At 41.1% G+C, this 27661-nt stretch overlaps 1 protein-coding gene across 1 annotated transcript in view; it reads right to left on the reverse strand.

Annotated features, from left to right (window-relative positions):
* Positions 1-810: 810 nt before the first annotated feature.
* Positions 811-27661, reverse strand: part of LOC135697077 (gustatory receptor for sugar taste 64a-like) — a 30189-nt gene continuing 3338 nt past the window's right edge. Inside the window, exons 2-7 of the mRNA XM_065216676.1 lie at positions 11917-12306; positions 11680-11849; positions 2282-2568; positions 2040-2250; positions 1306-1395; positions 811-930 (exon numbers count right to left, since the gene is read on the reverse strand). Coding sequence (XP_065072748.1) covers positions 811-930; positions 1306-1395; positions 2040-2250; positions 2282-2568; positions 11680-11849; positions 11917-12306 — 1268 coding nt within the window. The remainder of the gene's footprint in view (positions 931-1305; positions 1396-2039; positions 2251-2281; positions 2569-11679; positions 11850-11916; positions 12307-27661) is intronic.

Raw genomic sequence — 27661 nt, forward strand, 5'->3', positions numbered from 1 at the left:
TTTCAAATTTCATTATGCACAGTTGACAAGAGTGATTAATCAATCCTTCTGTCAAAAGCAGCAATACAGCCACCTGCTGTTCGACATTAACTAATATCCCACATCGTTGATATTCGACAGCAAATGTGCTTCTTTCTTTATTTTATTGCCCAACAAATATAGTGATATCTGGCTTAGGTGTGTGTATTTTTGTGCAACAATATGCAGGTATTTCGTCGATTAGGTCCTATGCTACTTTTCTGCTCGGTAGACGATTTGGAATGTAAAAATCTAGCGTGTAAATGTGACACGGCGGGTGTGTTTGCGCCTTGCAAGTCTCTTCTCGGTGCGGTCAAGCGGCCAACTCAACTGTTGGGACCACACTCACTAAGGTCACCGGTTGCGATTGCTGAGCTGCCTCAAAACCTGTGCGTGTGTAAATTTTCATCTTCGAAACCGGTATTGCTTTGTGATTTTTTCTAGTCCATCACTATCGTCATCCTCATCATCATTTGAACTAGCTGATTCCATCTCACGTCGAACCACACCGGCTGCTTTCAATATTGTGCGCTTTAACCTACAAAAAAAAAGAGTGACGATAGAGCCATTCAGGACACGACTGTGACATTGGTGGGCAAGATGGCAGGTTGGTTCAAATAACGTTGAATCCAATCTAAGATTTTGCCCACCGGTGTAAATACAACCCACGTTCACTGATGAAAGCATACGCATCGTCTCTCACCCTGTTCCAGTTGCTTTTCTTCAATCTTCATTGCGGAATGTGTCGTCGTCGTTTTCGTCACAGGTTGACCTTCGCTCGGCTCGCTTTTCTCACGTGAGCCACTTTTTCTCGATTTCGAAAAAGGAGCAAGGTCGAATGTAGCCCTTGCCTTCCGATTCCTTATCAAACTTGAGCATCACCAGCTCGTAGGTAACGATGGTTCCGGCCATCTGTGGCGACTCCCGGAAGTGCGTCACATTGGAAAAGGATGAAAAGGGAAAAGTTTACATTTTGGCACTCTCTTTTGTTCACGGCCGAGAGAGTAACTCAGTAACTGAGTCGAATTCAATGGAAAATTGCAAAAAGTGGTGTTTCTCAGTAAGTGAGTAAAATTCAATTTTTTTCGAAAAAAAATGGACTATGAGGAAAATTGTCCAAACTTTACTCATTTTAGACTGAGTGAAATATGTCTTTACTCATTCACTGAGTAATTCCACTTTTTTCCAATTTTGAATTAAATTCGACTAAATTTTGAGCACTCGCATTGGCCGTGTTGATGAGGATTTTTTTAAATGTTTAATGGGAAGCAGAGAAAACTTCGTTACCGAAAAGAGCAGCTGCCGGGTGATGTGGAAGAATCTCATACCGGAAAGTGCAACCGTTTCGCTTTTCAGCTGCGACGAGAATCGGTCTAACTGGAAAGAGAACGAAAACTGAACTTAATTTTCCCACAACGCAACGGGTTCCTAGTCCTTTGACTTCGGAGAAGGATATTGGAGCCAATTTTATTTAAGAAAGCTAGAGCGCATGAAATTCTATTTTTGTGTGTGTGCCAATTTGGATTATACATTTTCTAGGCCAACCTTAATCTTGTATTCATATTCAAGATTATCAAAACATGCAAAGATGGCCTACAACTTTTGATTAAAAGTTCAGTTTGCATAATAAATTTTGTTATCTTAAGTGGACCCCACACGCATCAAGCTGAACAATGCATTAAGTCCTGAGTAACATTGATTGATTCTCTTAATCGACTTTCTCTTTCGTTAATAACTTGGGTACAGAATCGTTTCTTGTCGTGATTGTCTTATTAGAAGTAGCTAGATAGTAGCTCCTTTCATCGATCTGTGTACTGAAAACAGCTGGGAACGTCTTAACATGGCCGTGGGGATGCAAACAGAAAGGCAACGAAGAGAAGCTACCAATTTTACTTAGGACCTAATGCCTTACTCTGCTTGAATTATTGATAATAATATTAATTATAGATGTGGTTTATGTTTTACAGAACAATGGAAAATAATATGAACACCAGGAAGCTGGAGAATACGCTGGAATTTACCTCCACACTCCATCCATTATTGGGAATTTTCGCCACAATATCCAACGGCTTCTTGGCTGCCTCGTTGATATGTGCTGCACACAGGAACAGGGTCACGGTCCGTCCAATCAGAAACAGCAACGAAAACCAGTAGTAAACGTCATTCATTACGCAGCGCAGTTTCCTGGTGGGATAAAAATGAACCGAATTACTAGTTGTATGGCATCGTTCACTTTTCATCATTCGGATATAATTACACTTACTGGGAAACGTTCAATATCTGCAGACATATAAAGTACAGATTGGTGGCGCAGGATATGAGCACACTCCAAGCGACGGCTTGGTCCACTTCGTCCAGCAGCTCGCAAACCGACACATAGTGGCTTCGCACCCGGATCCAGAAAGGCTCGTTCGGTAGCAGCACTCCTCCGCCGGCCAGCGTCCGCAAATGGTTGTTGATTTGATCGAACCGGGTCGCGATGGCTATACTCACCAATATGATGAACACGTCCAGGTAGTTCCAGTAGAGCGTCAGGGCAAAAGATACGTACTGGTTGGGGAAATTAAATTGATGAATCAGAATCATAATTGTGACGATTTATGTATAGGTACTTATCTACTAAGTGAACGACATTTAGTAGACCAGAAGGGGAATGTCTTGATATCATTAGCTAAGATTTTTGTTTTTCTCTACCGGATCTTGTTTCAAAACGGTAACCAAAGCACTGTATCAACACATTTCTCGACCTTCAAGTTGCATAATTTATTTATCGCTTGCACAAAAACTACAACGTTGTTGTTGATATGGCATTTAGCTCATGCAACGACACGCGATATCAGAATATGATCGATATTATCCGAGATAACTGTTCGGAAGGTGTTACTTTTCGCAAACCAATCATAACGATAAAGCAATTTGTATGCCGAACCGTCGTCAGTTGGTGTGAAATTTGGTGATTGGTGAAGATAATTATAGAGCGCTGAAAAGTAAATAGTTTGAATGTTTTGAAAATTCCTAATTTAGTGGCTCTACTTTTTAAACATTTGACTTTATTTTTAAATTTGAGCTTGAAAAGTTATATGATTTTCAGAGAGGGGTGGTTTGTGTGTCTTCAACCTAACACCTACTGTTCGGCAGTGGTATTATGGAAGCAATCTGCTTGCAATCACCATGTTGGAAATTATTGAAAACAGCGTTAGTCGCATAATCTAGTTTGACAACGATAATCAAGTTTGTTTGCCGAACCATCGTCAGTTGGTGTGCCATTTGGTGATTGATTCGGTTATTTGAAGATAGTTATAGGGCGACGAACTAGATGTGTTTTGAATTATTTGTAAATCCTGAATTTAGCGACTACATTTTAGAGGCATATTTATCTAAATCTTCGAACCGTTTTTAGACTATCGGAAAAATTTTAAACTTTTGGCGTAGGACTACGTCTTTGATTTCTATATGGGGGTACACTTTGTGAAAACCGAAAATGGAGCATGTAACAAATTAAGAAAGATTTTGAACGTTAATAACTCAGCTGCCTCTGGTCCAATTTCAATAATTTTATCACCAATCGATCAGAAATATGGCTACGCATCGATAACAACGATTTTTAACAAGAAACTATTGAAAAACTGGTAAATATCCAGCATTGTCCAAATACGTCGAATTAACTAACAAATCCACCAATTACCTACATGCATATGCTGCTTCCCCAGCACAGTCGTCAGAGAGTAGTAAGTAGACGAAACAAGTCGAAGTGGCATTCGCCTCCGATCCTCGGGCGCGTGCGAATAGGGAGGATGGAATTGTGTAATATTTTGCACACTCATAGCCATATTCAGAACCAAACGCAAATTCTTCGAGATAACTACCATCCATCGTCTGGCTCGCCGTGGCGGTGTCTGACGTATCTCCGGTCTGATTTACGAGGTGTGCTGAAGGTGTTCCTGAAAAATGAGATCCGTGATGCTGTCACCTACACTAAACACGCCAAGCGTAAGCTGCCATGGATGTCATCTACGTTTTGAAGTGACAGAGACGCACTCTGTTTGGTTTTGGAGGTTAAATCATCACCAACTTTGGCAACAAAACGGCTCTTTTCAGGGCCACCAAGCTTATTACAGTAAAGAGTAGGAATAGAGTTCATCTGCCTGTTTGTCCATATTAAGAACCAACGACCACACAAAATGCTCATGTAATCAAACTGGAAGCAGGGATACAAATTATTTTGATCAACCTTGATCAACTTTGAATCGCCACGGCCGGATATTTTCGATGGAAGAAGCAACAATCTAGCATCTAATTCGACGAAGACGGCAGGAAAGATTTGTGAAGCCGAGTTATTTACGAAAGAGAGTGTCGATGAAGAGAATCGAGCAATGTAGATAGGATCTATTGAAAAGTGACGCGAGATTTGTTTTCCATACTGAGCTCCAATGCTACCGACGCCAGGAAGGCAGCTCCCACACCTGGACCCTACCAATCGACCCATCAACTCAACCGGGGACCAACGGCTTTACTTCCCGAAGGAAGGCGTGATTAGAGATGTTATGCCTTAGAACATGCCGGTGGCGCCGACTGAGATTGGACATAGGCCTGCTGGGGTGAGAGGTAATCACGCTAACCACCGGCGCCGATATCTTTCAAGGTGATATGACGGCGAATGAGAACGACCCAAATTTGAGTTTAGTTATCCCAAAAATAAGACATAAAGTGCGAAATCAGCGATGAGTAAATTTGCCTCATGTTTTCCCAGGTTTTTCAAGGATTTTCCAGGGAAAAATCCCAAATTTGAGAAAAGTAAAGATTGGATTCACTCCGTCTATTGGTACTACTCCGAGACTGAATAAAATTTTCGTCAATCTCCTCATTTTCTGGCAGATTTTTTAGGTTTTCCACAGGAAACCATGAGACAAATTTTACTCATCGCTGAGTTCCTGCACTTTTGGCAATTATGAGTGAACTAGACTCAAATTTGGGTCGTTCTCATTCGCCGTGTACGCAAAAAGAAACGAGCCAGTGTCACTACTTGATAGCAAACTACTCATAATGGGAAGAGTCTTTGTAGCTTCTATACCACTTGGTTGCACATCATTCTGCTTTAACCTGAAAAGATATAAAAGAGCCCTGCTGTATGACATTAGCTCATTTTCGCTTCGGACGGCGTGGTGAGCAGCAATTGCAGCAGTAGGAAGGTGGTGGCTAGTCCACTCCTTCACACCCAACAAGCAACAATTGACTGGTCTGGTAAACAGCTATGCCAGATTGTTTTAAATCTTATCGGTATCAAAGGTATTAAAAAATCGGTATTTATCGGTATTTACTATTTATTTAATTTTATATTTTTGCCCTTTTTGAAAATGAAAATTTTAACGATGGGATTTGAGAGGAATTGCTTTGTTTGGCGTTCTCAGTCTTAAAACACACTTTAATTTTTTAAATTATCGTTGTCTTCAAGTGGTGATCAAAATTATGACCAAGTAGTGTTTTTTTTTCAATTAAATATTATTAAATGACACCAAAATATGGAAAATCAGCCACAACAACGACTAAGTTATTGACAATAACGACAAACAATATTTTCCCTTGAAAAAAGCCACAACCTATGGCCGAAATGTTGGGCAGATTACATCATAGTCGTTGCAGTATTTTAAGACTGAGAAAGCCGTTGATCAAAGCAAAATTTTAGCTTTTGAACTATGATCGGAAAATTCCGGAAGAGAAAACTCCGGGGAATGTTTGAATAAGCTTCTGAATGGAGCTGAAAAAACATCGACAAAAAGACGAAAGAAGCTCTCCTGGATGAGGTTCGAGAAAAGCTGGAAAAACATCCGGGAAACTTCCAAGACACGAATTGAGAAACTTTCGGTGAAAATTTAAATAAACTATTGGATGTCACATCCAAAGGAAGCCAGAAAAGTTTCGGAAACCAGAAGTAAATTTCCAGAAGTAGCCATTTTCAGGAAAAGCCAGAAGAAGCTCGGAAAAACCTTCCAATAGAAGTCGAACAAAAAATCTTTGGCTTATGACCAAACTTCCAGTAGAAGACGAAAGAAATTTCTTGGAGAATTAATTGAACTTCCTTGAGAAGACAAAATAAACTTTCTGCAGACGCTGGCAGAAACTTCCTTAGGTAGATTGGAAGAAACATCTGAAGAAAGTCGGAAGCCAGAGCGCTTACAGAATAGTCGAAAGAAACAAGGATATAATTCCAGAAGAAAGAGATTCCTGGGGGATGTTCTAATGATCTAGAACACATTACTGATGTTCAAAAAACATCCCTGAATACTCCGAAATTTCCATGAAGTTTTCGGAACATTCGGAACATATGCACTTAGGAATATTCCATAATTCCTCGAAATTCCTTATAAATTCTTGTAATTTTCCGGACTGTTTTGGAGATCTCTGGTCATCCTCGAAGCACTTGGAACTTCCCTGATTATAATAAGACTACCGGAATATCCCTAATCATCTTAGAAGGTCTCTGGACTTTCTTGAAGATTAGGAAATCTCTTAAGTGCTCTCACAATTTTCTTGAATTTATTGTAACATCAGCATTGAAGTTCTCTGATCTTCCCGATTTTTTAATTTTTAAAAGCTATCCACACTGCCATTAAAAAGCATAGAACTTCCCATAAAATGTTCATGTAATTTCCCTTACGATTCCTAAATTTGCATAGACATTGCTGAAGTTTTCGGAAATTGCCTGAGTTTCTCGGAACTCCTTTGTAATTTCAGCAATTTCATTGAAATTAATTAATCGGTCCTGATGTTCTCTGAGCTTCACTAAGGTTCCTGAAAACCATTAAATTTCCCTGAAGTTCTTTGGACTTGTGAAGTTTCCAAAATATTTATTATGTTTCCTTAAGTTCACTGGAGTTCACTGGACTTTTCTGAAAATCTCCGGGTTTTCTAATTTTAACAGAAGTTAATGAAAATGTCTTTAATTTATCGAAACTTACACAAAAGCCTGGACTTTTTTGAAGTTTCAGAACTTCTTAAATATACCTGCAGCTAGTGTAGATCCGCAATAAAAAGTTAAAAGTTAAAAAAAAACTGGCGGGAGAAGATGAAAGAATCATTCGAGCGAAGGCTGAAGATGCTTCCAAGGTAAGGTGGAAGAAAATTTCAGGGAAATTGGATGAAACTTCAGGAAGTTAAAAAATCAATAAAATCTTCCGGAAGTTAAATAATGTTTAAAAAATATTTCTCGATTCCCTAGGAATTACCCTCGGAATAACCGGAAAGAGCCATCGACTATTTGTCGATTTATGGGTAGCCAAAAACGGTGAGGAAATGCAAACATTAGTCGAAAGAGTGTCAAGCATAAGGCATCTTTAGAGATGATTGTTTAGAATTTTGAAGGCTCAAACAATATGAGGTATTCGAAAAGATACAAGTCCCTCACAAGAATTTTCTTCGAAATTCAAGCGCGGGCACGCAATAATAATTTTGATTATTTAGAAAAAAACGGTATAAATCGGTATAAAATTTTAACAATCGGTATTCTGAGGAAACATATCTGTAAATCGGTATCTAGTTTGGAAATCGGTATATCTGGCAACGCTGCAGGTAAAGGAGGTGCCAAGCGTCATCGCAAAGTTCTTCAAGATAACCACCATCCGTCCGTCGTCTGGCTCGCCGAGGCGGTGTCAAACGTATCTCCGGTCTGATCTACGAGGTGTGGTGAAGGTGTTCCTGGAAAATGAGGTCCGTGATGCTGTCACCTACACTAAACACGCCAAGCGTAAGTGGCCATGGATGTCCTCTTCAATAAAACGGCCCTTTTCAGGGCCATCAAGCTTACATCAGTAAAGAGTTGGAATAGAATTTATCTGTGCCTGTTTGTCCATATTCAGAACCACAAGCACCCAACGACCACACAAAATGCTCTCCAGAGTTGTAATCTTGTAACCAAACTTGGAAGCAGGGGTGCAAGTGATTTTGATTGGTTCTCTTAATCAACTTTCTCTTTGAAAAAGATTACTACAAATTTGGTACGCCTACAATTCAAAAACGGAAAGAGTTGAGATAATAGATAATTGATCAATTAAAAGAACTAAATGCTCTTCACATTTATTCCGTCCACTAGCGGTCCTATGTAAAGCTTCCGTTCGTGCCCCTAGGCAAAGACCCTTCTACTTTTTTAAATTCCCATTGTGCATTGGAATGAGAAAGCAGTTACGCTTACCACTACGTCGGCAGTCTATCATAAGCGCGGAGAGGATTTAAAACAAGCTGCTTTGGCAACCTACACGGCAAGTTTTTCGCTGATATCCAGCAAAATAAAATGCTGAGCTGCTCGGTGGTGCCCATCTCGGCAAAAAATTTAAGCGTGCCAATTAGCGAAGACTACAAATCAAGAAGACTGGCAACTGTTCCCTTCTCCCATACAAATGTCAAACGTCACTGATAACAGCGCCTCTGTCAATCAAAGGTGGAACTTTGAAGCACAAGTGTTAGTGAGACTGCTCATAAACAGTGAGTGTGTGTGTGACCTAATGTCGCCGAAACGAATAATCATAACACGGTACTCGTTTTTGTTTTGCTCTACAACATTTCACGGCAATTTGTATCCTAATCCCAGGTGGTTTTCCAACTCCAAACCAAAAAACTTGTCATGGTGAATCAAGTAGAGGATTGAAACTCGGATCGATACCTAGTGAAAGTAACTTTTACTTGTGAACGAAGAACCGAAATATTGTTTATTTTGCCTGGAAGCAATCAATTTGGGTTCTTTAATTTTGAAAAATGTATCGTTTTTTATGCATCATCTGAAAGAGCTTCGTTTTCGGAGCACAGCGATATTTTTTTGAACCCACACATTTTCATCTCGATTTTTAAATCAAGATTTAAAGCAAAATAATAACTTCACTGTTTGACACTAAACTAACAAACTGACAGCTCGCTCCCATACAAAGTGACACCGAGGGGCGGTAATAAGGTGATTTTTGCAAATATAATCGTACTTATTTAAAATAGTTCCAGTGTACCAAAATTGATGAAATTTTGGGTTTGGGTTCCATTTTTAATGCAGATTACGAATATGCATTTACCTCAATACCCTTAAAGAACCCAATTGACACTACCATTGAGTGAACTACCGTCATTCGGAAGCTGCTGAAAATTCAAGGATTCAAAAAGAAGAAAGATCCGGTAGGGTAGAGAACTACTTCGGCTTAATCACCCATTTTGGGCCTATCGAGCAGAAAACTTCAAATAAATCCATGATTTCAAAGTTAACAAGTCACTTATGCGTTTGGTACGATACTTTAGTTAATAAGCTTCCGAAAGAAGTCAATGAGAACGCGTGATATGAATGTTTGCACCCATTATTCCCAAAAACAAAAGAAGCGCTCCGACCGAATCAATTTTTATCTTTATCCGATAGGCCGAAGTGAATTCATAGGCGTTTCAATGGCGTTTCAATGTGTTAGGCCGAGTTTAGACTCCGTAGGCCGAGTTTGGCGTCAAGAAGCAGTGTTAGACTTTTGACAATATCTCAACGATTGGTTTCTCTTTATCAAATCTTTTGGTACGTACAGAAAGGTAAAGAATTTGGAAGCCATCAGTAATAATAACATTCCGTTTGGTGCTAAACTGCGCTAGATTAAGAAAGACTAAGTGCGGGTTGTGCTTAATAGGCCGGAAATGGGGTAGTTAACCCTACCTATATCACGATCCAATGGAAGGCGCAGCAGGGTCTAATGTTTGGAGAAAATAAAAATGGAAGGTTGAAGGACTACAATCACAAACGGTACGTATTGAGAAAGAATATATTTCCATTTTAGATGTTGTCAGACCATGAAACAACCGGATAGTGATCCTCTGTATGCTTTAACAATTCTTGGAATCGACCGATCCCTTCCAGAGAATGATAACAACAGTGTCGGATTGGCCAGTGACATTCTAATGGTCAGTGAGTACTGTGCCAAGTTTCCGAGCGTCACAACTTAACTCCCCCGCTGTGGCCAGGTGCCAATGCCATGTGGAACGGGCATGCATTTTATTAATGCACTGTACGAATGCCCATAAATGCATCACTAAATGGCTTAGGAAAAGTGGAAGATATAGAAGCGAACCAGCCCAGGGCTGAAAGTCTCCTTAATAAAGATATATTAAAAAAAAGTGGAAGATAATTCTGAGATAACAAATTAATGATCGAGGAAGATCCCACCACTATTGTGAATAGCATCATTGCCATAGTTTTAATTTTCAACACAAATTTACTTACGAATCTGTTCAATTTCAGCTGGAATTTTACTCGTTGTCAGTTTAAAGCAAAGAAAGAAACGTTTCACGTTTTACAACAATCATAACAAAACCAATAATTGACAGCTATTTACTTCTACCTATGTTACTGTCTCCTGATTTTTGGCAGAGTTGCCAGTCTTCTTGATTTGTTGTCTTCGCTAGAAGGTAGCCAATAATTTCCCTCCAACACCAGATGTTCAGTCCGTCTCTTATAATCCCATCTTCAACATCAACTCTCCGGTTACACCTTCCTGGATGGCTGTAAAATCATCGATCTCATACCCACCAGCATTATTATTAGTATCACTCGCAGCTACAAAAAACCAAAAAATATAATTGGATACTTGGAAGGGCAACAGAAGAAACCTTTCCGACACACAAAACTCCAAGAAATTCAGTTTGTGTATCATACAAATAAGGCGTAATATTAGCATTGTGCTAGATGACAGGCAATATGAATGTTTCGTAAAATTTACGAAAAATATTCTTTATCTGAGAAATTGATTTTTACGAAAAAAGCGTAAGATAGTTAATGAAAAACTATTTTCAGTGTACTTTTTGATTATTAGAGTATCACGTAAACCTTGTAAATTATCTAATTCAACTTCTTGAAACATTGGATAACAAAAATTACCTAAATTACCGGTTTTTAAAATATCACGTCATTACACGTATCGAACCGTATAAACCGAGTAACAGACCACACACGATCGATGCCATCCCACCGGGCAGTAAACGGGAATAAATGAAAATAAATGTATAAGAACATTTTTCGACTGGAATGTACTCACGAAATCAATATCACCACCACATACTGTTCGGGAGTGCATTCATGATACTTCTACGCATACTTTCCTCTAGCCAAATCTATAGCTATTCCAATATTAGGTACGATTAACGTTTCTTCCATACCGTTTTAATTTTTGCTTTTCTACTGGCCATTCATTCCAATCAGGCAAAACTCAAAAACTGCATAATCGAACGTGTTTGTTTTATCTCACTCTGTGAAAAGACGCGTTGTTCATCGCAAAAACCGAACAATAGATCAGCGCGGTTATGGTTATACTGGATAACAAAGGGAAATACTGGATAACAATTAATGAAATTATCTCACGTGAGCTCCGCTTGGCTGCTCGCACAGCACTCTAGTTTAACATCTCAGATAATTTCTAAAGCAAAACTTGTTAATTTTATGTGTCAGTGTCAGCAAATGTAAAATGAAATCTTAAACACCATTTCAGCCATTTGTGTTGTTTCACCGAACTTTTCCCTCCATTTTAAAAAGCAGACTATTCGGGAGGCGATCAGTTCAATTCGCAATCCGGTCGAGGATTTTTTTGAGTTGGAATCATTATGCTTGTGTTTCTAAAGAACGTCCAAAGATCGTAACACTATATAGGTTTCAATACCTACCGTGAAAAACACAGCTGATACGGCACTATACGGCATCAGCGTATACAAATTGGGAGATCTCCGCAGTGCATAGTGTCGAAATGTATCGGTGATGTTTGTCTTCCAACCACAGTATTCGATTTCATACCACTGGTCACTCAAGTTATTGATTGTTGCTAGTATATGTTCACCTAAAAATCAATAATTTCCCATAGTTTGCCCACTTCATCACAATGAATTTCGTTACTCATTTCTTACAGCAAGCCAACGCCATCAACACGCTGGCCGCAGTCCACATTCGTCGCTTCAGTGTCCACTTGGACTCGATCCGGTACGATTCGGTGAGAAAAATCCGATCTACAGTGTCCCACTTGATGGCCACCCGGTTCCACCTGGTGGCCATCTGCAGGAACAGGACGTTGATGATGCATCCATCGACGAAGAATATCAGTCCGTTGATGTTCTTCGCGTTAACTCCCACCGATCGCAGTCTGATGAACTCGGTTACAGAGTTCACAATACCCGCTCCGAGCAAGATCAGATCGAGAATCACTCGCAAAGTGGGCCATACGAGTCGTATCCGATGGCAATCCTTGTCGAATATGCCGGACAGGGGAAAGATCCCAAACAGTTGACCTGTTACGATGTCTGAAATGGGACGTTGAATGGTGAGATTTGAATATGATTCCGAATATTCTTGACCAATGATATTACAAGGTCTAATGGCTTGATGAAAAGAGTCCTGGGCTTCTTCTTGGACGAAGTGGTTTCGGAGAAACTTTCCTTTCAGTGGCATCCTGCGAACATCGGCGATAGCAGGATGGGTACTGCTGCAGCGAAATTGTTTTTCCGTGTCGCCACTCGATGGTGTGTGAATTTCCGATTACAGCGTCGTTGTTGTCTCCAGATAGTTGCAGTTAGCATTAACATATCTTTCTGATGTGTGCAGAAGCGTGAGTATGAAACCAGTAGGGTGGAGGAGGAGTCGCCGTGAACCCCACGTCGTCGTTTCAATTTCCCCAATATCCGCCGACGTCTTTCAGTTAATTTAGTTTTTATTTCATATCAAGAGCAAATTTTCATTATGTCGTAAGTAACATTCGCACCAATCGGAGAAAAATAAAGTTTTGTTTTGATGACCGAAAAGTTATTCCTATTTCCAAGTAAACACATATAATCTCATAGTGATAGCAATGTTTAACATATTTAGCAGGGTTTTAATCATACAAATGCAAATCGCTAGCTTTCATGCTAAAAAATACTGGTTTTTGAGTCAAAAGTTATTATACGTCGTTTGGTGGCCCCTATTGTTACTTAAGTCAAAGTGTATTTACCAGGATATTCGGGAGAATTATCAATTACGTCTCCTTACGTGCAGCCCATTCATCATTTTAGGACTACCGAAATCATCTTAGCAACAAACAGTTCGATTTATTCACTTTAATAATGAGAAAGCGAAACGACGAACGTACACTTTTCACGGGTTTCTCAGCGCTGTTACTTAAGTCAAACGGCATCTCCATAGAAATTGGGTGACTTAAGTAACATCGAAAACTATTTTCATCGGAAGGTGATTACGTCAAAAAGCAATTTGACTGGCAAATAAATTTAAAAATGGGATTTGATCCTATATTCGGACAGTATATAGTGTAATAGCAGGAGAATCGATTGACACTGATAGCTCGACTTTGTTTACCTTTGTTACATTCGACGTAATGAAAATTTGCTCTTGAATTATCGTCAGATCAAGAATCCAAGCTTAACCGGGAAGCACGATAGTGTTGGATATTTGTCACGCTAATTGTATTCAGCTTTATCGGTCTGGGAAAATCAAACAACTGCAGTGTATCATGCCTCATGGCATGCACTGTAGGTTTTCCAACATAGTAAACAACGAAGGATATTTTTTCTGTACGAACTATCCGGCTGAAATGGAAGTCCTGGAAGAGGAAAACCTACTACTGAAGTGAAGCAGGGCAAATTGATGGTTATACTGGCGTCACTAACCGTTCCGATGACGATGGTATGCTGAGGAGAGGGTCGAATATTCGACCGTGGTGTGTAGTAAAGTGTTTATTAATATTTATTGGCGTTTTGGGAGGGATCGATACAATGTGAGTGTGCAGTCAGAGTGGAATGATGAGAAATAAAAAAAAACTGTTGGAATAATCCGATATAGCTAAAGCTGGTAGTATAGCACAAGAGCATAGCCGTTAATGGAGGTGGGATGTGAAAGCATTCAGTTGGTAACATCTGGATGTAATCTCCGTTGACAGGTCGTTTTACGTTATGTTGGTCAGACAGATGAAAGGAAAAACTAAGCAAAACTTAAAGCTGTCTCTTGAGGTGGAGGTTCTTTCTTTGAATATATTTTTTTGGTAAACTGTTTTTATGTTACTTCCTAACATGAAGCTTTAGTGTGATAATTTATTAGCTATAGAAAGGTCTGAAGAAGGTAGGTAGATAATTCCACTAGAGTACGGCAGTATGAAAATTGAATTAATATTCGAAATGAGCGAAGGGTCATTAATGCGACAGTATTATTCAAACGCACACTTCTTTACCTAACTCATACATTAATGGATGAGGAGATTTGAAATATTTCGTGCTAAAACCTTTTGGACGACGTCTTCGGAAAGAGGATGGACTTTTTTGGGATTAGGTGACCAGAGAATACCTTTCTCTTCAACGCATTTTTTCATGTTCCGCACTAATCGCTCGGAGTACTCAAACTAGTGCGTAGATTATCAATCACAAATGATTAGTTTTAAATTCTGCTCTAGATCAATTCAACTGGTATGGTAGTCTGAAGTACCTTTTCCCTCGCAAGGATATCCCCAAAGCCACCAGCAGATCCCCCGACCAACACACAGAAAACCAAATCGATCACGTTCTAATCGACGGGAAATTCTTCTCCGACATTATCAAAGTACGCACATACCGCAGTGCGAACATAGATTCGGACCACTACCTAGTTGCAGTATGCATGCGCTCAAAACTCTCGACGGTGCATAACACTTGTCGAAGTCGAACGCCGCGACCCTAAATTTTGCAATTACGGGACACCTGAGTTGCCCAGGATTACGCGCAGCAGCTGGAAGCTGCACTACCCACTAAAGAGCAGCTTGGCGCAGCTTCAAGATGACTGGAGGGACATCCGTTCCGCCATAGGTAGGTGCAGCGGCACTAGGAACTGCGATCCCGGACCGAAGAAATGACTGGTTTGACAGCGAATGTAAACTGTTAGTAGAAGAGAAAAATGTAGCAAGGGTGAGAATGCTGCAATTCCGTACGAGATTGAATGTGGAGCGATACGGTCAGCAGGAAGACCGAGATCGCGAGGCGATGGAAAATCTATACCGCGTAAACGACACACGGGAAGCTAAATAGTTTGCACAAAGGCAACGTGTCGCAAGCCGATATGTGCAATGACTTTTACGGTAACCTTCTCACGAACGCTTGTGAGGTGATTGAGAAGTGGAAGCAGTACCGAGCACCTCAACGATGATGGAGCAGAAAACGAAGGTGGCACGGCAACAGACCTTAGAGCACGCGCAGAAGACGACAGGCTACCGGCCCCTGATCTTCAAGAAGTTGAGGAGGAGATCGGTCGGCTGAAGAACAACAAAGCAACTGGTGTAGATCAACTACCTAGAGATGTGGTGAAGCACTGGCTAGAGCACTGCACTGGGTAATTTAGGAGATTTTGGACGAGGAGATATTCCCGGAGGAGTGGATGGAAGGTGTCGTATGCTCAATCTACAAAAAGGGCAACAAGTTGGATTTCTGCAACTATCGCGCGATAACACTGCTGAGCGCCGCCTACAAGGTACTCTCCCAAATTCTATGTCGCCATCTGTAACCATTTGCAAGAGAATTCGTGGGACAATGCCAGGCGGGATTCATGGGTGCCCACGCTACCACGGATCAAGTATTAGAAATGCGGCAGGATCTGCAGAAATGCAGCGAATACACCGTGTCCACACATCATTTGTTCATGGATTGATTTCAAATCCGCATACGACACAATCGATCAAGATCAGCTATAGCAGATTATGCACGAGTATGGATTTCCGGATAAACTGACGGTGACGATGGATCGAGTGATGTGCGTTGTTTGAGTTTCGGGGACACTCTCGAATCCCATGAATCTTCAAGGGGGTTACGGCAAGGTGATGGACTTTCGTGTCTGCTAATTAACATCGCGTTAGAAGATGTGATCAGACGAGCTGGGATAGATAAGAGTGGGACGATCTTCAGGAAGTCCATCCAGCTTCTTGACTTCACCGATGACATCGACATCATGGCACGGAGTGGAAACGTACATCAGACTGAATGCTGAAGCTAGGTGGATTCGACTTGCCATCAACACAATACATGGGAGTAAGAGGTTCTAGGGAAGGTAATGTTAGCCTCCCATTCCGAGTTCAGATTGACGGAAACGAAATCGAGGTTGGTGACGAGTTCGTGTATTTGGGCTCACTGGTGACCGCCGAAAATGATTCCAGCTGAGAAATTCAAAGACGCATTATGGCAGGGAATCGTGCCTACTTTGGACTCCGGAGGACACTCCGGTCGAATAAAATTCGCCACCGCACGAAGTTGACTATCTACAAGACGCTGATTAGACCGGTGGTCCTCAACGGCCACGAAACCTGGACTATGCTCGTGGAGGACCAACGGTTTGTTGCGAACGGAAGGTGTTGCGTAGCATCTACGGTAGAGTGCAGATGGATGACGGAACGTGGAGGAGGCGAATGAACTAAAAATTGCTCCAGCTGCTAGAAGAACCATCCATCGTTCACATTGCGAAAATTGGGCGACTACGTCGTAAGAATGCTGCACGACGACCCAGTGAAAATGGTTCTCGAAAGCAACCCAACAGGAACAAGAAGAAGAGGCGCGCAGCGGGCAAGGTGGATCGATCAAGTAGAAGGGGACCTGTGGACTTTTCGCAGACTACGAGGCTGGCGAAGTGTAGCCATGGATCGAGTATAGTGGTGACGACTTATTCGGACAGCAGAGGACAACAAGGCCTTAGCCTGATTGGTAAGGTAAGTATCAATTCAACTTACCTTAAATTTTGCGCAAACTCCACGAGTTTGGTAGTACTGACAAAATTTGAATTTTGTCGCTTGCTTTCTCACAAATCCGAAACTTTTCTTTTAGTTGCCTTATCATCTTATCTCCAGTTGCTGCATAATGTCCGATTCCGGAATTTGTTTCTTAAGAAATGGATTCTTTACTGAGAACTGCATCAAATGAAGTTTTTAAAGCGTTGCCAGATTTAGAACACGGGTTCGTAACCTTACCATAATCCAATGTTATGCGCCAACCAATGCTGCCGAGCTACAGGACAAGGAGAATTTTTACAGTCAACTGAATGCCGTCGTGGATAAGGTTCCAAAGGGTGACATCAAGATCTACACTGCACAGCAAAAAAAAAATTTTGATATCACGTCAAAGTGGATGCACTACAATCATGTCGAAAATATGGTGTAATATTACTTGCTAAAAAGGACAAAATTATCATTAATACAATGCATGAACTGACATTACACTGCTTTTACTGCATTTGTTTATTTATGTGGTCATAAAAATTACATGAAATTTTCGACATGATTGTAGTGCATCCACTTTGATGTGATATCAAAATTATTTTTTGCTGTGTGGCGACTTCAATGCGAAGATCGGCTCCGACAACACGGACTATGAGCGTGTCATGGGACGCCATGGTCTCGGCGAAATGAGCGAGAACGGTGAGCTGTTTGCAGAATTTTGTGGCAATAACGACATGGTGATCGGGGGCTCGCTCTTCCCCCATCGGCCAGTGCACAAAATCACGTGGGTTTCCCGTGATGGACATACCGAAAATCAGATCGACCACATCTGCATCAGCTGAAAATGGAGACGGAGCCTTCTTGATGTCCGGAATAAACACAGCGTCGACATCGCGTCTGACCATCACCTTCTAATCGATGAAATCCGCCTACGCATGGGGCGGATCCAGCGACGGGAGGAGAGACTCGGGCGGCGGTTCAACACACGCCGACTTGAAGATCCAGCGGTAAAAAGGTCTTTTGTTGAAGAACTTGAGACTAGAGCTGCGGACGTTCCAGAAGGTGGCAGCGTAGAAGAACAATGGACGGCCATCAAGAATGCCTTTATAGAAACAAGCGAGAACAACTTGGGTGAGCTGCGCACCCAGAGGAAAGAATGGATCACAGATGAAACCTGGCGGAAGATTGAGGAGCGTAGAGAAGCAAAAGCCGCGATAGAGCGGGCGAGAACCAGAGGAGCCCAGAACGAAGCCCGTCAATGGTACTCGGCTCTAGAGAAGGAAGTCAAGCGCTCTTGCAGACGGGACAAGCGAGCGTGGGTGAACTCCCTGGCCGACGAAGGAGAGAAAGCCGCAAACACTGGCGATATACGCCTCCTCTACGATATCTCACGACGCCTGAGTGGAGCAATGATGAACTCGTGGATACCAGTGAAGGACACGACTGGACAATTGCTTACCGACCCCACTGACCAGCTGAAACGCTGGTTTGAGCACTTCGAACAACTTTTTCAAGTTTCGACGGCCAACCAGCCATCAACATCTCGGCATGATCCGCCTAGGGTGCGGCGCATCACTCGCGTCAATTCCGAGGCCCCATCACTGCAGGAGATTGAAGCAGCTATCCGAAACATGAAATCCAACAAGGCTCCAGGGGTCGATCGCATATCAGCAGAGATGCTCAAAGCTGACCCCATGCTATCCGCACAAATGTTGCATCAACTATTCTGTAATATCTGGGACACCGCGACTTTTCCGGCCGACTGGATGCAGGACATCTTAGTGAAGGTCCCAAAGAAGGGGCATCTGCCTGTGTGCGACAATTGGCGAGGCATCATGTTACTGTGCATTGTTCTCAAAGTTCTGTGCAAAGTTATCCTGAATCGGATACAGGAGAAGATCGACGCGACTCTCCGACGGCAGCAGGCAGGATTCCGTGCCGGAAGATCTTGTGTGGACCATATTGTCACGCTCCGCATCATCCTGGAGCAGGTCAATGAATTCCAAGAGTCCCTTTATTTGGTATTCATTGACTACGAAAAAGCTTTCGACCGTCTCAATCACGAGAATCTGTGGGGCGCCCTGAGACGCAAGGGAGTCCCGGATAAAATCGTCAACCGTCAAAGCGCAGTATGAGGCTTTCACGTGCAGAGTTCTGCATAACGGAGCCTTGTCCGGGTAGTCGCTGGTGTGAGACAAGGATGTATACTATCACCGCTACTGTTTCTCATCGTAATCGACGAGATCATGGTAGGTGCAATTGACCGTGTACCGAACCGTGGGCTGCTTTGGCAGCCTATCACCATGGAGCATCTCAACGACTTCGATTTGGCTGATGATGTTGCTCTACTAGCACAACGGTGCTTTGATATGCAGAGTAAGCTCAATGACCTAGCTGAACGCTCCTCTGCATCAACGTCAACAAGACCAAATCGTTGGATATCAACACGGGCAACCCTTCCAACTTTACGGTAGCGGGGCAAGCAGTGGAGAAGGTCGAAAGTTTCCAATATCTTGGCAGCCAAATAGCGTCGGACGGCGGGACCAAGAGCGACATAGGTGCACGAATCAAGAAGGCTAGGGCTGCCGTTGCGAGTCTACGAAACGTATGGAGATCCAACCAGATAAGTCAACGCACCAAAATCCGAATTTTCAACTCGAACGTGAAATCTGTGTTGTTATACGCCAGCGAGACGTGGTGTGTATCAGCGGAGAACACTCGAAAGCTGCAGGTCTTCATCAACCGATGCCTGCGGTATATAATTCTTGCCTGGTGGCCTCACAACTGGATCTTGAATGCCGAGCTCCATCGTCGATGTCATCAGAAGCCGATAGCAACAGAAATTCGAGAGCGAAAGTGGAGGTGGGTTGGCCACACACTTCGACGGGGCGGAAACGAAATCTGCAAGCAAGCGCTGGATTGGAATCCGGCAGGACATCGCAGCAGAGGCAGACCCAGGGGCTCATGGCGGCGGATCCTCAATAAGGAAATTAAGCAAGTCGATAGGAATCTGACCTGGGCCCAGGTCAAGGCAAAAGCGAGCAGCCGCCCAGGATGGAAGTCTTTCACGTTGGCCCTTTGCACCGCTGGTGTTGCACAGGACCCTTAAGTAAGTAAGTAAGTACTCTTTAAAAATTTACCGTTTTCTGCATGAATTTCCTTGTTCAACGATTGATCTAGCAAAGCTACTTTTGCCGCGTTTTCTCTAACTGTTCTATCACACTGAACGCACATTTTGCGATCTTCAACCACATCGTTCATGTAAGGGGCTGTTCATAAACTACGTTGACAGTTTTTTAGGATTCTTGACCCCCCCTCCCCCTGCGTAGACAATTGTCCATACAACAATTTTAAAATTTGTATGTGCCGTGGATAATTGTCACCCCCCCCTAAGCTGTCTACGTAGTTTATGGACAGCCCCTAATGATGAAAATCCTCGTTGATAATATTGGGTGCAAACATTCATATCACGCGTCAATTCCAATTGACTTCGTTCGGTAGCATTTGAACTTAATTATAGTACGAAACGCATAATTTACCTGTTAACGCCGAAATCATGGATTTTTTATGTGTTCTGCTTGATTGGCCCAAAATGGGCGCTTAGGCCGAAATAGTTCTCTACCCTATCTTAGGTTATTTTCTTGAACAAAGCTTTTTATTATCAAGCTAGCCATGACAAACTAACGGGTGATAGCTAAAATTGGAGATTTTTCGTTTCGAGCTATGAAAAAAAGACACGGGTACAAAAATTAAAACTGATGTACTCCATTTGAGGCTTAACTACTCTTCATTATTGAAAAAATAATGAACATTTTAATACAGTCTGTCATCAGCGGTACGGCGTGGCTTTGTCATGATGTGTCAAAACGAGCATTGTATAACTTTTGAATCGATTTGTCGAATACATATCTTGATGTTATCAGTTATTTGGATACAATCAATAGCTCTCGAATGTTTTGGATCACAAACAAGCTAATCATCCAAAATAAGAATATATTGGATATATTTCATTTAATGTTTATTTGATTTCTGAAGCCATTACTAAATTAAAAAAATCAAGGTTCAATCTGTCAATAATAATAAGGGCCTCCCTTAGCTCAATCGATAAAGGAGCAACTATAAAGCAAAACCATGCTGGAGGCGGCTGGGTTCGATTCCCGCTTCGGGCTGAAACATTCCTCGTATGATTGTACTAGCCTTACAATTATACTAATGCTTAAAAGGTTAACAATTAACAACTGTGTGCCCAAAGAACAATAAGTTGAGGGCCAAAGAAGATGAAGAAGATTTATTTATCCTTCGAAAAATTTTCATGATTCAGTTCCAGAAAAAAAAAAAACAGTGATAATATCCGGGACTACATACAAGATTTGAGATCTTGAACATCAAAATATTATAATTACCTCAGGAAAGTGAATTTAAGGTGAACTTGGCACTTAACAAATTTGAAGGATTCTTGAACATATTGTTAGCAAAATTCTGATGATTTGTATTGATATTACCCCACACTAGGGCTGTGTCCATGGGTTGTAATAGCCATGAAGAAATCTCCTGCACCGGCTAGGCTGTTTGATCAATTGAAAGCAAACACGTACCCTAATTATCTCCACCATGTGATTGAAAGTGACAAAACGAAAATTAAAAATATTCCGAGAACTATTCTGATGGACACCATTCATGTGTTGAATGCGCTTTCCAACAGCAAGGCGACGTTGTTAGGATGCGTCTCGATGTCTATCACCTTGGCAGCGATATTGAATTTTACGTACCAATCATCGCTCTAGCACCTGGGTACAAAAGGTGGTGCATCTAGTCTCGTTCCATAATATGACAACCGTTTCTATCACTGACGGCAGCATATTGTGCCCGATGTGATGCTTTGAGCTAAAAACTTCAATTCAATCCTTTCCAACACCACCTTGCGTCGCACTTGTGTGCACTTGAAATGTTTGTCAGCCACCACCAACGGCTACGGCTCTCGGTGAACTTTAACATTTCCAAGCAAGATTAATTCAAAATCTTTGAAACATATTTCTCTGTTCGACGAGCCGCAGACCGTGGCAGCCTAGTTGAATGATAAATATCTGCGAAGCGCTGGAGTTGTAAAGATTCTTCGAAAACAGTGCTATGTATGTCTCCTAGCAACAACAGTCGCAAGCTATTGGTGATAGACATTTTGTCTACGCACCTATCCAATCAAAGAACGGAAATCAGCGTTTGGATTAGTACACAAGCTTTGCATTTCTGATGCATGATTCTCTATCAAATTGATGAACATAAAAATAAATCCTCATCGCAACCGATAGCAAAACTAATGGATTCAATGTGGTTGAAAGTTGCGGATATGGGATTGAATAAATGGGAATCCATTTACGGATTATTTTGCTAATGGTGATTGAGTATTTTCAGTCAAGCCTGTAATTGTGTGTACAGTCAGTGGTATTGAAATTTTGGATGGTTGCACATGATGATGTAACATTTATCTGCTTGATTCAAAAGGATAAAAAGTAAATTTCTTCTGTATATTCGAAAAGTATAATGCTCAGAGAAACTTTGTAGAATGTAACACTCCATGTACATAAATTTATATTAATGAACATACATACATATACATATTATAAATGAACCCTCATTTTCACTAAGGACCCGAATTTGTCATAATTTGTACGTTGATTATTTGCCTAACTTCTATAACCTGAACAGCCAGGAGAAGCCGTCACACTACACGGTAGTGGTTGTATCGACCCGTTAAGAGTAGCGTTAAAGACCGTCTGTTTCGGTGGTAGCAGTTCATAACACAGGGGTTCTCTCATTTACGGTGTCATGCGGGTCAAACAATCAACATAATCCCTAAAGAACCCTGTGGAGTTTTGAAGCCACCGGGTTGCTCTACCAGTGAAATGGCCTTACTTCTCAAACCAGAGCAGTGCCGCAGCAGATGGGTGGGATAATAGGCATGCTTTTACTAAAAAAAACATGGATTTATTCATCCATGGCGAGATCTAACCCTTCCTACGAATTTAAATTCCGAAAAAAATGCTCCAATACTTGTTCCAAAACAGAATTCTGAATAACGTCAATAACGGACCATTCAACCAAGTCAGATTTTGACCAGTTCTCTACCAAGTTTGTGTGTGTGTGTGTGTGGCTTAATTGGACTTGAGTACTCAACGAGGTACTCAGTAGCTTTTGTTTTGAAATCCCGTTTGATTTAATGTGTTGCATGATGATTTTTTTTCCAAGTCAACTTCTGGTCATTTTATCTTGGGTACTGAGCACTGGCCACACAATTTGGCCAAAACTGATCTCGATTTTGAATTCTCGTGTAATTTGATGCGTAGCATGAGAGGTTTTGGTACAAATTAAAATCTGGCCACTTCCGATTTTGTTTTCGGTCACTGGAGTTGTCGGTTCTGATTACGGCGTTGGTCGCGAGTTGATTCGTCCGGTGAGCAGCTGGCGTTGCGTCGTAGAGACTTTGTCCTGGTGAACTGAAACCGTTGTGTCGCGAGTAATTGGGTTTTTTAATTTTGAAAAACATATCGGTTTTTATATATCATCTGAAAGAGCTTTGTTTTCTGAGCACAGCAATTTTTTTTTCGAACCCGCACACTTTCTCGATTTTTAAATCAACTTCACTGTTTGAAACTAAACTGACAAACCGACAGCTCGCTCCGATACAAAGTGACACCGAGGGGCGTTAATAAGGTGATTTTGCAAATGCAATCGTACTTATTTAAAATAGTTCCAGTGTGCAAAATTGATGACATTTTGGGTTTGGGTTCCATTTTTAATGAAGGTTACGAATATGCATTTACCTCAATACCCTTAAAGAACCCAATTGGTGGTGGAAAGTGGGGTCCCTATAGTTAGAGCAGCTAGTGTGTGTTTCGAGGTTTTTGGGAGTTTACGCTGCTGTGTGAGGAAGAAAATGCGAGAGTACTGTTATTTTAAAAACCGGTTGAAGAAGTAGTGGCAGCTATGGGAGCTCTTCGAAATCATGGTGATGTCAGCGATTCCTTTGCAGCATATCGTGTAAGATCTTTCCTCGATTTTTCTTCGACTTCCGTTCCATTATTATATGAAACATTATATGCTGGGTACGGGAGGGTCCACCAGGGCACCCGATTGAAGCAAAATGGATGGGGAGAGTGGAAATGCCAACTCCCTGTCTTCAACATATCGTGAATGGACGACGGGCTCTTGCACTACTTGCGAATTGAGAGAATATGGGATCTGGTGGCGTTCATCAGCCACATACGGCTCAGCAGGCGTTGCTGGCTCGTTTGGCTGTCAGGCGTCTTCCGTCGTTGACGACATCGCATCGGCTGACCGTGGCATGGCCACCTTCGTCGAGCCGAGACGGGACCCTCCTTGGCAATTAAGGCCACCGGCCTGAGGGAATCGTCCCTGACGGACGATCGAGGATCATTTACTATTAGGCTAAGCCATCTTGACTTCCGAGCCGAGCCGTATGAGACCTTTTTATTTACGGGACGAGGTACGAGGTCCTGAACGGAGGCAGGCTTTCCAGGCCAAACCCCATAAGGGGTGTGGGGGTGGGGGGGGTGTTAAAAGGGGGAGAAAAGCGTAGTGGAGCGTTTTTTTGCAGCCAAGATTTTTAGAGTACAGCAGTTTGACAGCTGCGGTACTGACTATCCTTCTTCTTCTTTACTACGCCACATGAGAAGTTCGACAGTGAGCATGCATAAGGGCGAATACGTGATGATCGATTCTCTTCATCGATTTTCTCTTTGCATTGCTACAGCTAAGCGAAACAATTTTCTAGAATTTGTTCAATGCAGAGTAGTAACAGGTTGTATTGGCTATCAAAAGCAACAGCCAACGCACCGAGAAACGTTAAATCTAGCGAGTTATTAACAAAAGAGAAAATCGACGATCATCGCGTATAGGCCCTTATGCATGCTCACTGTCGAGTTGTCTGTGGATCAGCTGGAGCAGTTCTACATCGATTGTATGACAAAAGGTCGAGTGACAAAACGTCAAATGACAAAAGATCGAAAGGACAAAGGTCAAAGGTACAAAAGGTCGGGTGAACAAAAGATTGAATGATGAGAAGGGGGACAAAAGTTTGGATCCACAAAATGTCGAATTATGAGAAGGAACATTCGAGGGGGGCGTAGCTTCAACCTTTTGTATTTTTGGGCGTGTGCCCTTTCGACCTTTTTGACATTCGACGGTTTGTCTTTCGACCATTTGTCCCGTAACCTTCCAGGCTAAATAACGAATAAATCAAACACAACCGGTTTACATGAAACTTTGCATGATTGTTTGTTTCGGAAAATCATTAACATTCGTGCTAAACGTGGGCTATTTTGAATCGACATTTTTTAATGAACTATAGCACGAAAACGTCACTTCTAATCTTTGTAAGAGGAATATTCACGGTAATGTTTTTTAGTAATTTTGAGAAAATGTCTTAATTAACCTTGATAAATATTTTGGTTTTTATTTTTAAAATATGTTTTTGAAAAATGTATACTTTATAAAATATTGAGTTCTTTGATCACTTAAAAATCAATGTTTTATAAATTATTTTTGTGTTAACAAAAAAACTTATTTTTGTGCAATATTTATGTAATTGTTGCAAAGAAAATGGTTTAAAAGGCCTAAAATATTTTTTCTGCGCAAGAATTTCAAAAAAGCCTACCGTAATCCGGGGGGAATTGAACACCGGGTGAAATTTATTGAAATGCCATGCGTTTTCAGATGTCTCGTAGAAAAATGTCTGTACTAGATTATAATAAATTTTGATATAATTTCATCAAGGGACTCTAACGATTGTTTTGATAAGTTTTTTTTCATCAAAAATCTATATTTTAATGCATACATTTCAATTTTATTTTACTGGCGTTCAATATCATTCAATATCATCATTCAAACAAACAATCATAGGGCTGCAACTAATGCACTCTATAAGATATCAGGCGTACAAAATCCGAAAAATCGATTTGCACATATCTTTTCGCGTAATTTTTTGTCGATAGGTAACACTTTAACTAAGATTACCTCGAAACTTCAAGCCTCCAGCAGTTTTAGTTTCTAAAATATGGGATGTCAAAGTCAAATAAGGTAAAAATAGTGCGATTTTTGCCGCAAAATCACGCTTCCGTTCAATTAAATTTGTAACCATGATTTCCAAAATAACATCATAGAAAACGTTATCTTATATACTTTTAAAAAATAAGGAAATTATTTAATTTGTAGCTCTGGGTCATGGTTGGAGTGTATCCTAACAAATACTAAAAGAATTACCGTTCTGATGCATATTTCGGACACTTAAGACTGCAGCTGCAATAAACAGACAAAGTATTGATGGGTTTGACATTATTAAGTTTTATCTCTTCCCAACTTGCCCCATTGAAAAATGAAACAATTTGAAAATTTTCGGTCACTATGGTCATTTCAAATCAATCAAGCAGGCTCAGGCGGACAACAATTTGCATCGATTGTTTAGCGACTTTAGAATTTTATTTGGCTGGTACTATCAACATATGTTTTTGAAAAACATTTTTTTCAATATTTCAGGACCAGTGCTTGAGTTTTTGGCTTAATGAAAAATTTGGCACCGAGGAATTTATTGAACAGGAGCAATGTGCTGTCTCAACCTCTGCCGTGAGAACAAAACGTGGACGACCTTCAAAACCTTTCTCGGACTTGCACGAAAGAAGAAAACGTCACATCATAGATAATGAAGCAGCTGATCCCAAAGTTGACACCATCGAAAAGGCTTTATTATTACCAAGACGGACCGCTTGTAATCGCAAGGATCGGAATTTAGTCAAAGTTATCGGGTATATATTAAAAAATCGAACTAGCCCTAAAGTAAAACCTGTTAAAAAATAAAATATCTGTTAAAATTAATAAACATAGGGGAAATGGCTCTAATGTTGGCCTATGGATCTAAGATTGGGCCGATCGCTAAAATTCTGCTATTTATCAATTTTATCTTGATGAACGCGTCATTGGGACGGTCCTAATAGATATTTTTGGTCGCTTTTGAAAATGCAGTCGATTGCTGAATTTATGTATGGGTCCAAATTAGGGGCACTCAGGCCAACATTACATCCCTTTCTCCTATATAAATAGAAATTTTTCGCAAAATAATATAAAATATGGAATGATTTCACCGATGTCTCAAAAATTAAATGATCAAAATCGCAGTCTTCGTTTTGTAAGCAGCAGAAAGATGTGGTGCCGCTGGCCGTCTTCGTCCTCCTTCTTTTTCAGCTCGAAAACATAATTACACCGTAGCTGTTGCTGGATTCCGAATCTTCAGCATTCAGCTACTCCGAAATATCAGAGGTAACCAAAATCGTAAAAGCACCACTACACTTCGCAACCCGTAAATTTTACTCTTGAACCGCGCACTAGAAAATACAAATCTCACGACAGAACCGAGAAAATAAAGGAAACCCCGAATCACAGCTCACACGACCGGATTCCCGTTAATAATACTTATGGAAATAGCCTACAATTTTTATACTCACGCACTTTCTAGAAAAATGTTATCAAGCGCCATCAACCAAAAATCGAAAGAAACGTGACGAACGCACATATACGAAAAATATGACAACTGAAGGCCGGCGGACAATAGATACGTTTTCAGGTTTTTGACATTTAGTCCATGCATTATCTGTCAAAAAACCCGAAAACGTATGCATTGTGCGCCGGCCTTGACAAATTTTCGCGTCCGTTTAGAAGCAGGACACACTTCAGTCCTCTTTCCAAAAGTTTATTTCGGTATTTACGTTGAACAATGATAAATTTGCCACCGGTTTACGACACTGAAAACAAGTTCAAAAATTTTCGGTTTTTCCTGACTCCTAAAAATTTGACTGTGTATATTTTTGCTAGAAACAGATTATTTTTCGCTACAATTTTGTCGCAGACGTAATTTCATTTTAAATTATGTTTTCGTG

This window comes from Ochlerotatus camptorhynchus, unplaced genomic scaffold, assembly GCF_037179485.1.
Source record: "Ochlerotatus camptorhynchus isolate MF236.1 unplaced genomic scaffold, CSIRO-AGI_Acam_v1.1 ptg000007l, whole genome shotgun sequence".
Taxonomy (NCBI): Eukaryota; Metazoa; Arthropoda; class Insecta; order Diptera; family Culicidae; genus Ochlerotatus; species Ochlerotatus camptorhynchus.